This window comes from Myiozetetes cayanensis, unplaced genomic scaffold (assembly GCF_022539395.1).
Source record: "Myiozetetes cayanensis isolate MyiCay16 unplaced genomic scaffold, myiCay2020 scf15, whole genome shotgun sequence".
Lineage (NCBI taxonomy): Eukaryota > Metazoa > Chordata > Aves > Passeriformes > Tyrannidae > Myiozetetes > Myiozetetes cayanensis.
This window is the reverse complement of record NW_026087159.1, coordinates 2,691,774-2,705,530: the sequence shown is the minus strand read 5'-3', so window position 1 is coordinate 2,705,530 and position 13,757 is coordinate 2,691,774. Positions and strand designations below refer to the sequence as shown.

The 13,757-nt window shown below is 39.0% G+C and overlaps 1 protein-coding gene across 1 annotated transcript in view; it reads right to left on the bottom strand.

Moving 5' to 3' along the window:
* PCDH11X (protocadherin 11 X-linked) overlaps window positions 1-13,757 on the bottom strand; it is a 457,123-nt gene that overhangs the window by 236,386 nt on the left and 206,980 nt on the right. Inside the window, 1 exon segment of the mRNA XM_050310765.1 lies at window positions 7,017-7,088. Coding sequence (XP_050166722.1) covers window positions 7,017-7,088 — 72 coding nt within the window.

Genomic DNA, 13,757 nt, shown 5'->3' with positions numbered 1-13,757 from the left:
ACCTCAGAGATCTCATCTACATTTTCTGAAGGCAGGTCTGTGTGATTTACTCAGACACTGACAGGGCTTTGCGCATCTCCCAGGATGAAGAAGTAGCTGTCTACCTGCCCTTCTTAAACAATGTCACTGGATATTTCACTACTGAGCACCCATCTCCTCCAACTCAGTGTCAGGTAATGGAGAATAAATCACCTGCCTGTGTTGAGCAGCACAGTTCCCTCCCGCAGCTCCAGTCTGATGCTTGCTGACAGGAGCCTTCTGGGCTTACCTGTTTTCAGGCACACTGGACTGAGTGTCCAGGTGATGCTCTACAGCTGAGCTCCCTGCTCCTGTTACCAATTCTTTCCTCTTTACACTGCTGTTCAAGTCTGTAATAACAACACTGACATGACAGAAGTAAGAGGAAGGAAAAGATTTAACAGTGTGAGCCAAAGAAATTAGGCAGACAACATCACTGTCATGCTGGACAAAACGGGAAAGATTCTCTTCTAAGTCTCGGAGAATGATTTAGAAAAGATGTAAATATTTCAAAGTAGTAAGGACCTGAAGCCTTTACTACATACTATTTCTCCCTTCAGCAGCTCTGGCATTTGGGTTCTGAAAACACATAGAACAGTCTGACAGAGATGAACATGCAAATGCCTGTCCTCGGAGATAGAAACCCCAAAGTGACAGGTTTCCTGCTGCTGTGCAGCTGAACACCTGGAAAGGGACTGCGGAAACTGTATGGAAACTGTCTGTAGAAGTCTCACTTATTTTAATTAACTCATAAGGACTGTATATTGGCTCAAATTGAGAGGTTTTTTTTTATCATAGAGTCATGAACCACTCTGGAAAACAGACAGATAAACATAAATGGAATAGGAATTATTTTCTGCTTTTGTAATAGTCTCCCCTGCTGAAATCAATACTAAATTCAATGCTCACAACTCTGATAGCCTGCCTTATGTTTTTCCTTATTTTCTCCAAGTGACTTTTCTGCTACATCAGCGATTAACTTCCAGTACCCACATGCTACAGCAAAACTGGATATTGAAAAAATACATATCATATATATATGTGTACACACATAAAGTGTATCTGAAATCTTACTAAATTAATACAAAGAGAGTTCTTCCTGTTGGCCAAGTTATCTTAGCAACCCTGCCTTTGCTGCAGAGTAAGTTTTTATCTAATTAGAATTCAGATTTTATTTGCAAACATTTTGTAATAACTTTTCCTTATTTTACAGTTGAATACTCGCTAATACAGTTAAATACTTCCTAATATTGAATGGTCTAATACAGGCTGATATACTGGTTTATATGTGGCAAATTGGTGGTATTCTATTTGATATCAACTGGAGTCAGTCCAAATTATCACTGGACAAGAAAAGGTTAATGCCCATTTCCACCCCATAAACTGCCTTTCTGTTGAGTTACCTTCCAGAACTGTACCCTGATTTCTGAATACACTATTTGTTCAGAATATCAGGAATACCTTACAGATTATAACGTCTAACACATCTAATATGAAACAGCCTGGCTATCTGTGAGAACCAGGTTTGTACCTTTTGGCAGCAGGGTACTGCACTAGCTGCTGCTGGAAAGATTAAGTGTTTGTTATGGTGTTCACGATAATTATTTTCAAAGTGCAATAATTAGTGTGTTTTTCTCTTAAGTTTCTTAATAAAATGCTATTTCATTCCTGCTTGTACTCAAATCACACCAAAACAACTGTCTTCCAGTTGGCTTTCAGCTTGTGAGGCCTCCATTTGAAGAGAGGAAAAAATCATATTTTAAGATTCAAGTGTTCAAAAAGAGTTCAGATATTTATGTAGGCATTTCTAATTGCATTTAGAGTCACTCCACACTTTCTACTCTGATCTTGTCTTTTATTACTGCTTTTTTTCCCAAATTTACCAAGTCTTTTGTGTTAGCACTCAGGATTCCAATTGAAATTCCATTAAATAAGAACTACTTTCAAGGAATATTTAAAATTTATTAAGGTAAGAAATTAAAAGGGAATATTTTGAGCACACAGGTTCTAAATACTGAATGTAACTTGGGCATGACTAGGCTATATAAATCTATTTAGGTGACTGGTTTGTATTGAAGACACCAAATCAGAAATAAAGCTTTACTTTCATTCTAACTTTCACTGATTTTGAGTCCTAAAGGCTGAAGCTGTGAGCTAAGCAAACAGAGGACACCAGGACTTCATGAAAAATAATTCAGTACCCATGAACTGTAGGGAAAAAATATGCACATAATTATTATTAGTGACTCTCTTCAAATATTTAACCACAGTTGCTAATATTTCTTCTTAATATAAAACACTCTCTAATTTAAAAAGAGAAACCTATTTTTTACTTGGACTGTTTCTTAAAACAAGAAAAAACCACAAGCTATATTGCAATATATCTCACTGGTCAGTAAAACTAGGGTCTAAATAAGTACCTTAAAGCATATGTATCAGAAGCACAGCATCAAATGTTTATTATTGGCAGCTCTTTGCTTGTGAGCAGGAGGTGGACTCGCTCCATCCCTTCCCAGCACGGTGGGTGAGGGGAATGAGGTGAATTGCCAGCTCATCTAATAAGACATCTCTGTCAGAGGATGCCTGGAGACTTTTCTCTCCAGAAGTCTCTCTCTTGCATACTTAGGGAAAAGCATGGCTGCAGATTAGGGGACAAAACCAATGAAAAGAACAAAAAGTGCTGCACAGGGCTCTGCCTGCATTGCCGGGCATTTAGAGGGAACGAGAATTACATGACTTGATTTACTTTACAAAAACTGATTAGTAAAGTCCCCTGTGGATTTCTTAACTATACTGTGGAGGGATATAAGATTAGTGTAGCAATTCCCATCATCAAACGTATTTACTGTTAAAATATTGGATTAGTGATGTTGTTATCCACTGTTCCAAGATTATAAAGTGATTCTTTAAAATTGAGCAGAAAAATACTACACTCTATCATTTGTAATTAGATTTTAGTCTGAGTGTTTTTGCCTTTCCAGAAAAAGTAATTCTGCTAAAAAAAAAAAAAAAAAAAAAAAGGCTGTGTTCTGTACACAAATAAAGAGAAAATGAAACTTTAGATTCAGAAGAGGAAACAAATTATTTTCCTTTCCTGCTCTTGAGAGACAAATGGTTGATTTGTTCTGTGTCTTATTGCTCCTTCCTGGTCATTCTCAGTTCTGTGGCAATGCCCCACCATTACACCAGAGGGTAATAAAGCCTTGTTGGTGCAAGATGTGGCTCCCTGTAACACACATTGCAATATAAACTACCTGAGCCTGACAAATCTTAGTCCTTGGACATTTAACCTCCCAGAGAACTTTGAGGAGAGGGTCATCGTTGTCTCGGTTTCCACTGACAACATGAACTGTGACGAAGGAAGACAGTCAGGAAAGGGGATAAATTAATGTGTTCATTAAAGTAATTATGCTACATTTGGGCCAGGAAGATTAATGCAACTGTATCCTCGCTTTTTAGCCATTATCTTCAGTGACTAAAAGCACTTTGAGTTCTTACAATTAATAAACAAATAAAAAGCAACAGCACTAACACCACCTTCTCACATTTTATCCTGTTGAACACCTCTAGGAACCACTTCTATGCAGTATTTCAGATATAATAGACAGTGATGTAGGAGTCAACCAAAAAAAGATTAAATCAGAAATACCCTGCAACTGAAGAGTGGGAGTTTTGCTGTACCTGTCATGCTGGCAAACCTCACTAGCTGCCACTACTGCACTTTTAAGTTGTATAAATTTAAGCATTGTTCTTTTTTTTTTTTTCCCCTGTGGTAACTCCCTATTCTCTCTGTCTAAATTCAACCTCCTAGTAATCATAGAATGGTTAAAGTTGGAAAAGACCTTCAAGATCATTGTGTCCAACCGTTTATCCAGCACCACTGTGTCCACCATGGCCCCAGGTGCCACATCCACGCATTTTCTGAATGCTTCCAGAGATGGTGATTACAACATCTCCCTGGATAGCATATTCCACACTTTCAGTGTTTTTTCCTGATCTCTAATCTAACCCCCCCCAGTACAGCCTTAGACCATTTCCTCCCATCCTGTCAGTTGTTACCTGGGAGAAGAGACCAAACCCCACCTCACTAATTTGCTTCTAATACAAAATATTATTTCATGTCATTACCGCACAAAATTCAGATTTTGAAATAGCATCAGTGACTTCAAAACTTTGAATACTCACAGATTGCTTCGATTTGAAATTGTCCTGTTATAACTGACCATAAATATACAGCCTATAAATATATAATCTTAACAGTAGCTCTGAACAGCCCTGACAGGGTTTATCAGCTAAATGTTTAATCAGGCAAAGCAGCAAAAAACATAACCACAGGAATACATGGTATTTAGCATTTAAATAAAGCTTGTAAACCAATGACAAGTCTATTTGGGCAACTACTCCCACACATGTTCCTTATCTGCACAGGTCTTGTCCCAGATTTATCGGAACCAGTCTCTTATACTTTATTTTCCGGACAGTAACATCAGTTTCCATTCACTGAGTTCACAGAGAAAGATGCAGAAAACAGCAAGTTGAAAGGCACGGCCATGAAAAAAGAATTCCCACCCTGTCAATGTCGTATTGCTTTGGGAACTTATGAAATCAGAGCCAAAAACCCAGAAACCAAAACTGTAAAACCAAGAACAAAAACCCACCACAAAAGCAGGAAGAAGCCTGCCAAAGCACCACAATTCTTTGAGTTTTGTCTAATTGAAGAGCTCAGTTTCAAAATTCCCAGCTACCTGTCTGCTTCTAAGATCAGACCTTGAGCAGAGAAGGCAAGTGAGAGCTGTGGCAGTATCGGCAACAATAATCCTTCCATCCCTCTGCACAGAGAGCACCATTTCTTGTTTCCCCGGACTGTAACCCCTGTGTGAAATTGCCCTGCTGCTAAATAGGTACCAGCCTCTCACCCCCTGGTATTAGGGGCCAGATGTGCCTGTTTCTGCTTCACTGTCTGTTTGGCCCTGCACACCCAGATTGTGCTCTGGGCTATTCCATTCTCTCTCTGTTGGTGAAACACATCCCACAGCAGCTCTCAGCACTGAACAGCTGTGAGTAGCCCAAGCAAATGTAATGATTTTTTTATTGTTATTATTAAGTAGACACAAGTAGTGAGTCTCTCCCTCGTGTGTGGTGTGGGGGGGAGAAAAAAACTTTCACGGAAATAACACCTTTTTGTAAACAGGAGTTGGCTTTGCTCATGGTTCATTCTAGCAGCCTTTAAATACATTTCTCCTCCTTTTAGAGCTGGGAACCATTTGCTTTATGAGCACCATTTGGATCATTTACCTGTTGCTCATAAAATAGACAAAGCTTTTATCCATGCCATGAATTTTTACTCACTTTATACAAAATACCTAAGGAGGGATTTGCAGAGGCCAAAATTACATCCATGAAAGAATTAACAACTAATTTAATTTTCTGCTACAATAATGGTTCCAGCAGTTTTTGATTTTGTTGATTACATTTCTTCTCTCCACGAAATAAAAAGCATATTGGTGTTAGCTTCTTTATATGCACTTTTTTTAAAAGCAGACTTTTTTTTTTCCCCAAAAAATGAATAGCAATGACAAAAACACTTCATGCATTTTAATCTCTGTAGGCAGTAAGTGAAGCAGTGGCAAATGCATCTTTCAGAAGTGATCAGATAACAGGTTGATGGTCTGTATGCTCAGGAAGAACAGTGATTCTCATCAGCACTAGGACAGTATAACAGGATATTTCTTTGACAAGGCTGCTGGCAACAATGGTACAAACCACCGAGGAAAACTGGTTGCACAAGCTCACCTCTGTCACCCACATTCATGCACCAGTGCCCCAGTAAATGACAATCACGGCATCAAGCTGCTTCAATGACTCCTTTCACAAGGAGAAAGCCAAAAATCCTCTCCTTTAGGCCAACAACCCAAAGCCCAGCTCTACCTCCAAGCTCCTACTTGCTCTGCAGCACACACTGCAGGTAAGAAGATGGGAGAAATCCATTACCCCTCCCACACTGATCCATCAACTGTTCAGTAGTAACTGCTGGCACCAGACACTTCTCTCAACAGTTTGTTTCTGCACATGAAGAGTTACTGTCCGTTGGTAACTGTGGACCACAGCAAGCTCCTGCAGTCCTGCACATAAACATCATTGACTGCAGACGCAGATCGATGAGGCTTAACTGCTGTGATTAGCAGCTGCCTGGATAGAGGCTTTGGAGGTTTGGCTACGCAGGTGTTTGGAACAGTCAGGGCACACACTGCACCTGGGAGCCTTTTAGTTAGGAAGGAGGGAAGATCCTGGGTTTTGGAGAGGCAACAGCTGAGGGATTTCCCTACGACACAAGGCTTGCATGTTTAGAGATAACCATCTTCTCTCTGCACGCAGAGATGCACAAACATAAATATCATCTATCTGTGACTACACAGGAGAATTTACCATTTAAGAGCTTCTGTATTTTAATCAGCTGTACAGATTGTCCCATGAAAGCCTGCACAGTCAGCATTGCACCTAATTAAAAAAAAAAAATGCCACGAAGCATGAACAAAGGTAGCTGGAACAGAGGTGTGGGGATTTTTTCATTTCTCCTTCTAAATTCCTATGCTGTACTTGCCAGAAGTTTTGGAAGTAAGCAGGCCTCCAGAACTAGCCTAACTTCTAGGATTTCAAAATAAACATCCACCACTTAATTTCTCCACCAGATGCTCACAGTTTATTGACACACCAATAACACTACTAAAGCATTGTTTTAATCAAGTTCTGCAAAAATTTTTAAGCACATATGAAACACAAGCTGAAGGCAAGATAATCCTGACATTTCTCCCTTAATGCTCTACCAAGAGCACTACCAATAATCTGGGCATCCAAACACCCAAGCAAACCATCATAACATCCAATGCTAAGAACCACAGAGCAACTCGTTGTAAGATTCTTTTGCAGATTATTCCATGAAGACTGACAGAAACCACCATTACAGAAAACAAGTTACCAGAAAAGTTGTTCCAGCCTACCTGTGGCTGAGTCCAAGGCTCCAAGGTTGTTTCTTTCAAAGGAGTCTGTGGCCTTCCCACTTCTTTCGTGTGCTTTTAAGAGAGAAAAGCATGTGTTAGTTACATGTTGCCAGCATTCAGCATTAATCTCCCTTGAGGAAATAAAACAGTCAGGTATAAAATCCATACAATAGCATATCATGACTGCACACATTTGGAGTAAGCTGTAGGTCTTTTTTTTTTTTCCCCAGACAAGTAACTTTATATAGAGTTGCTTTAACTTTCAAAGTAGGGGTTACACATCTTCCTCTCTGTGTACAGATAAAAATTCAGACAAAAATATGAAATTTGCCAACAGAGTAAGGTTCAGAAGCAGAAATTCAGAGAGAACTTGACTCTGGTTTCTCTGTCATTTCCCTCTCAGGCTGTGCTCTGTTCAATGGACACCCTGCAGTGTAACTAACTTGGATGTGGGCCCATGTTTTCAGGTGAGAGCCCTTGCTTTTCCTTAATGCTCTTCACAGCAGGAGCCAGAAGAAGACAGTCACCAGCTTCCTGTCTCGACTTTAAACTACCTTGGAATACTTCAAGAAGGACCACCCCAAAACTAAAGTCCATATACTCAAAGAGATTAAACTAGTCTTCAAAGAAAACTTGCTGTCCCTTCACACTTCCTTTTTTTAACAATAATAATAAAGCATCCTGCAGTTACTTGTTAACATCTGTAATTACTCTGCTTCAATAATAAATGTGTAAGACTTTTTGAGCACTGGGAATGAGCATTGAACAGGATGCTGGCTCCTTCTAATTTTCTCCATATGAATTTCCCAGGGAAGGAACTTTGTGCGTTGTTGTAAAGAATACAAGTCTCGTATTTTCTTTCTCCCTACTTTCTTTTTTTTTCTGTAATAAAAGAGAAATAGTGACATTCACCAAAAAAAAAAACAAACCTCTTCTGAAATACACTTTTAAGTAGTGCCAGGATTTTCCTTCTTCTGAAATACAACATTTCTAATGTACTACCCTTTGAATGTGGCCTTTGACAATATGTAATACAAATATCATTTTATCCAGGTCTCACATCAGAGCAATCTGAATGCCCATGCAAAGACTGACAAAGAGGGGGAGAGATATGCCATTGGAATTTCTGTCATCAGCAAACCACGGCCACTTAAAATGAAACATTTTAAATACAGAATTTGTGGGTAACTTCAGTTAGAATGGAGCATTCACAGGGCTTCTTTCAAAAAACCACCTTATTAAATGGCAATTGTGTTTTGGCAGGTTAGATTGCCTGTAATAATAGTTTACAGGCAATCATTTTTACCAATTTTTTTGTTATCTTATATTTTGGGGTAGCAATAGAACATGATTCATTCTTGAAATAGAACAATAAGTGCATTTCAAATTAAAAAGAAATAACCACAGATCTAGTGAATGCTAAACAGAGTTAAAACGAATGCATCTGGAAAGGGAAGGTAGTATTTTTCATGTGTTCAAAAGCATATGTATTCTAACTTATAATCTTGCTTTAAATGTAATCATCAAGCATCAAAGGGACCCAAACACATAATGAAAACTATTAAACATATCAGTTGTAGTGCCAAGATACCATAATAATTCCACATGGGGTAACCTGCCAGGAACTGACATTAAAAATCACACTGTTTCTTGAGAAATCATTTTTCTTGGAAATTCACATTAGTTTTGTATACATTTGTCCAGTCAGTTCTATATTACAGCAGAAACAAAAACCAAAAATCAAATGTATGAGTACATAAAGAAAATGTATACAAAAGTTCATTTAGGTGAAACAATTCTTAGAGTGTTTGAGAAACACTGGAACCCATGCTCTAAGTCTTAGGTATGACTTAAAGAAGACTCAAAGAACTCAGTGCTAAATTTCCTATAGACCAGCACCATTTACTTCCTACTGCTCCCTCCCCACACCACCCAAAGAGATCCTTTCACCCCAGTCTGAAGCCACGCATCAGAAAGTAGGGATAAGGCAGAGAAAGAGTGAAAATAGTGCAGCAAGCTGCACCCCAGAGCACATGGAAGAATAAAACCTAGCACTAACTGCTTTCAACCTCTACAGGTTTGCTTCGCATAGGAAGCATCCTTCTAGCTCTCATTCCAACTTTCAGAGCTATCTCTCGAAATGAAAGGCCCTGCACCACCCAGATCTAGTTTGTCACAGAGAACCTGGAAGCATATTTGCATTCTCACTTTTCAGGGTAGAAAAGCATGTTGCACATGAGCTGTGAGCACACACAGGACAGCTGACACTGACTCCCTGCTCAGACTGCTGACTAGAGGCATGTCTGCTGCAGCTTCCAAGGGGGAGTACCTGTTCTGAACTACCTGCTACTACAAGCAGTTGTACTTCCAGTGTAAAGCTCTTTACTTACCCCTCGCTGAGATACACACACATTGCTAATGGATCACATAAGCAGCACTTATCCACAAGTTCTCTTTTCTCTTTTATAAAGAGTAATGTGGTAAAGGAGACAATTCTCCCAGGAGCTTCTTTCTTCCAGCACAGATAAAGAAGCTCTTACTAAAACTGGGGAGTTTTTGGAAGCCTTTATCTGCCCATTTTGCTTGGAGCATCTTCCTACAGCCTTCTGCAGCTTCTACAATCCTTCTGAGGAAACAATAGTCTGTGCCCACAGTCTTGCGTTTATGTTCCCTCCACTTCCTCAATTTGACATTTAAGTTTCACACATAGAAGAAAATCGTGCTCATAATGAGATAAAGATGGAATGATTTCAACCTGGATATTACATTATGGTTTCAGCAGTGCCATTAGAGCTCCCTTAGCTCTTGTACACGCACCGATTACAATTTCTCTAGCAGGCAGGCTTGACTTCGGGAATAAATTAGGTCCTTTTCATGTCTGACGAACCACCTGTCACTTTGTTACAGCCAGCTACCCTTCCACGAGCACAGGGCATATCTGGACAACTGATTCAGTTCCTGCCACTCATCCAACACCTTCCCAGATCTACCCCTCACCGGAGTTGAGGGAGACACACTTTGCTGTAAATCATTACCTGCCACCCTGTATCATTGCTGTGCTACTGGCACTGAGGAAGGCAAAGAGACAGGAAACCACACAGGATCTTGCTGGCTGCAAAGGTTTCCTTTATCTCAGTGTTCCCTTTTGCCCAGTGGGAAATGCAATAATTTCATCTGTCCCCCAAGGCCAGGCAATCCTGTCTATCCACAGAAAGTCCAGTCTTCAGGTATTTTCAGTATAGAAGTAGTTTTGGTTTGCTGAGTCATCATACAGCCAAGTCTCATCAGTCTTCCAACCTGACCACCTAGAAATTACCCTGATCAATGATGTTAGCAATCAATAAAGTCCAGACTAATAGCCAGGTAGTAAGAAGACTGTGCACAAAATATTTTGCTGATATTTGGAATTTTCTGTCTAATTACAGCAGTAAAAGAAAGCTTTAATATTTAATCAAAGTTATTAAATATGTTTTAAGAGAAAAATGAAATTCATCATGAGTATTTTCTGTTGTTTATTGGAAGAAATAAGTTACCAAACGTATAATTACTTATGACAACTTGACAGGTAATATCCAGGCTTCCAAAATCTACCAGAGAAAATAAACTGTAAAGTAGATTTTAAAGGTTATGCAAGACAGTGTTCTAAGCCAGAATTCATTTTTATCTTTAGGATGCTACAGAGTGGTTCTCACCCCAAAACATGAGGGGAAATCTTTGGTGCACCTGAGACAGTTCAAACTGATCTCACAAGTGCTTGGTCACAGATGTCCCTCCTGATGGAATCTTGCCCCTGCCCCACTCAGCTCCTGGTGTCTGCACAGTTTTGAATGATCCATGACAAGACACCGCTTAGTCTCTCAGCCTGTTTTCTCCATCATACTGAATTCCATTCTCTCCCTCCCCAGAGGTACTAGTCTAGCTCCCCCTGCCTGGGATTCTGCCCTGCCAGCCCCTGTGTAGGTAGGGAAGGGTGGTGAGGAAGAGGGAAGGCTGTACTTCAATGACAATCATCTTCCATGGTGCAAAGGGAATTTATTATGCACCTTAAACTTTATGTTCTAATATTAAGTACTGTTCAGCTAGATGTCACCTCCAATCTCTCCTGTTTTTTATTGATAGGTTTTTGTTTTTCTTCAAAGAAATCTGGATTTATTATGGCTAGGAAAAAAAAAAAAAAAGGTTACAATGTGACAATTTTTTTTTTAACTTATTTTGATTTCTGGAAAAGCCTTAAAATAATCTAGACAGATACTACCACCAGTAATTCTAATGGTTATTGATTGCTGTGAGAAGCAAAAGCAGACCAAAATTCCAAGATAATACAATGCATTTTCCTCTGGTGCCTTACAAAATTGCTACAGCAGCATTAAGATTGTCTGATTTCAAGTGTTACGCTTCTGCACTTTAGAGAGGAAAAAAGTGCTCTATTTAATTGTCTTTCATGCTGAAAACCTATATGGCTTGAAGTGAAATTTAGAAAACAGCAAAACACATTAAGTAAGTAATGTGTTATGTTATCTATATCTAAATATAGATATATATCTAGATATCTAAGTATCTATATATATTTATTTATATCTATATGTTATCTATATGACATTGTCAATTGGGATTGCAAATCTTTATTCAGAGCAACTTCCGTCTGCCAAGAGCTACATTTTTAGACAGGACCTGCAGACTATTTTTCTGCCCCCTATTATAATCAGGAAATCATGTATAGTGATTTTACTGTCCAGGTAGAATGTCTTTATTATCACACTGAGGCAGAGGTATGCTGCAAGTCTGAGAAGGAGATTATCTCCATTAACAATGCCTCCTTCTTGCTTCTAAGTTGATTTCAGGTAATTGGATTCCTGAAGTCCTCTCCTTCAGCCTCCCAGCATCCTTCACTTGAAAGGTGAACCGAAGGATTAATTTCAGTGATAAGTTTATTTAACAGATTGCTAAAAAAAAAAATAAATATTTTGCTCTGAGTCTCCAAGGTTTAGATAAATATGTAAGTATATGAGAAAGCCATAGGACAGCTGAAATCAAGTAAAGATTCCTTTGGGAAGGTTTTTGCTTTGCGTTCAAGAAACAAAGGACAAAAATGCAAATAAACATACAGATAAAACCCCCTTTATGAAAGTATCAATGAGAAATCCACTGTCTAGAGCCCTGAAATGTGATTTACTAGTAAGGGAAACAATCAGCTTTCCACACTAAACAGCAACCTGGAAGCACCACTGACAACTTGTACACTGTTTTGGCTTCAACAGCTGCACCTCCATTTCTAAAAGTATCAAGATGCCTTGTGATGTGTCTGTACATCCTCTCAGTGATTCCTTGGACTCAAAAGCCATAATTTGACCCAGCAGGTGCTCTAATGCTGCTGCCAACAGGCAGTTTTTATCTTGCAAGTACTTCTTCAGAGATGCAGTAAGTCACCTAGTGCATATCCAGCCAGCATTAGGCCATGATTTCCAGAGGTGCCGCTCACCCACAGCCTCCAGCACTCACAGCTCTTACACTATTCCTACAGAAAAATCAGCCCTTGGTTTACTTATTTCCCTCTTTTGTTCCAACATATCTATGGGTAAAGTGGGTGCAGGGCAAGAGGAATGAAAGATAAAGGCAGAGTGTGGGGTGGGGGTTGAACAACTGCAGCATACTAGGAAAGCTCAGAGGTTTAACAAAGCCTGACATGAGATTTGCCAGATGGTTCTGTACCGGATTGTAAAACTTTAAACTAATCTTCATTTAAGAGTTTTAAGGGCTGTATCCCTCTTATAAAGCCTCTTGCTCTTTTGCCTGGTTGATTCTGGTAAATTATAGATCAGACTTTAGAAAACTGCTTCCATGAACAGCAGCTCCTTAAATCTCAGCTAAACTGAGCAAGAAGATTACATGTTATTATGATGTAGCACAGCAGGATTTTTGTACAGCAAACATAATGATGTAGAGAAGGATAAAACTATCATTCTGTGCAAGGAGGTCATCCATAGAAGAACAATGCTTTTTATACAGCCAGCAAATCCATCCCTACATGGTGAATCTTCACATGGCAAACACTTTTTCTTAATGGTTCTGTAAAGAAACCCAACCGTAAGCAAAACCCAAATCTGCATTTCAGGATTCAACGATCAAGCACTGTACAGCAAAGGGGACGTCATTTGGGAGAAATTATTCTAAATATTACTAGAAAAAGTATCTATTTCAAGGGCAATTTTAGGGTAAATGCATCTTGTTGGTTTTATGCAAGGAGAAAGGATTTCCTCTGAATCCCTGGGGAAATGTCAGATAGTGTATGCAGCATTAAAAATTAAAATGCTCACTAATCTTACAAGTGCATATATATACACACACACACACACTTTAATTTGTATCAAATAGAGTCACATGGAAAAGCAAAAAGCAAAGTCACCATAGTAATGTGTAGAAAAATCCTTTCCACCTGCTGTTTGTATTTTCAATCTTACACTGTATCTTCACAGTTGAAATTATAGTAGAGAGAATTACAGATTTCAGACACCACATGATGACAAAGCTGAAGTGGAAATAACAGAGAATAAATCCAGGTGTTCAGCAAATAGCAGTAGCAAAATTTAAAAAAAAAAAAAAAATCAAGAGACTGAGACCACCAAGTTCTGAGAGTTGATGCAGTAATTTGATACTAAAATTGTGGCCTATCAACCTTTAGAACAAGTGATGCAAATGCCTAAGTCCACTGAGCTCTGAGTCAGCAGCCTATTGAAATTGCTT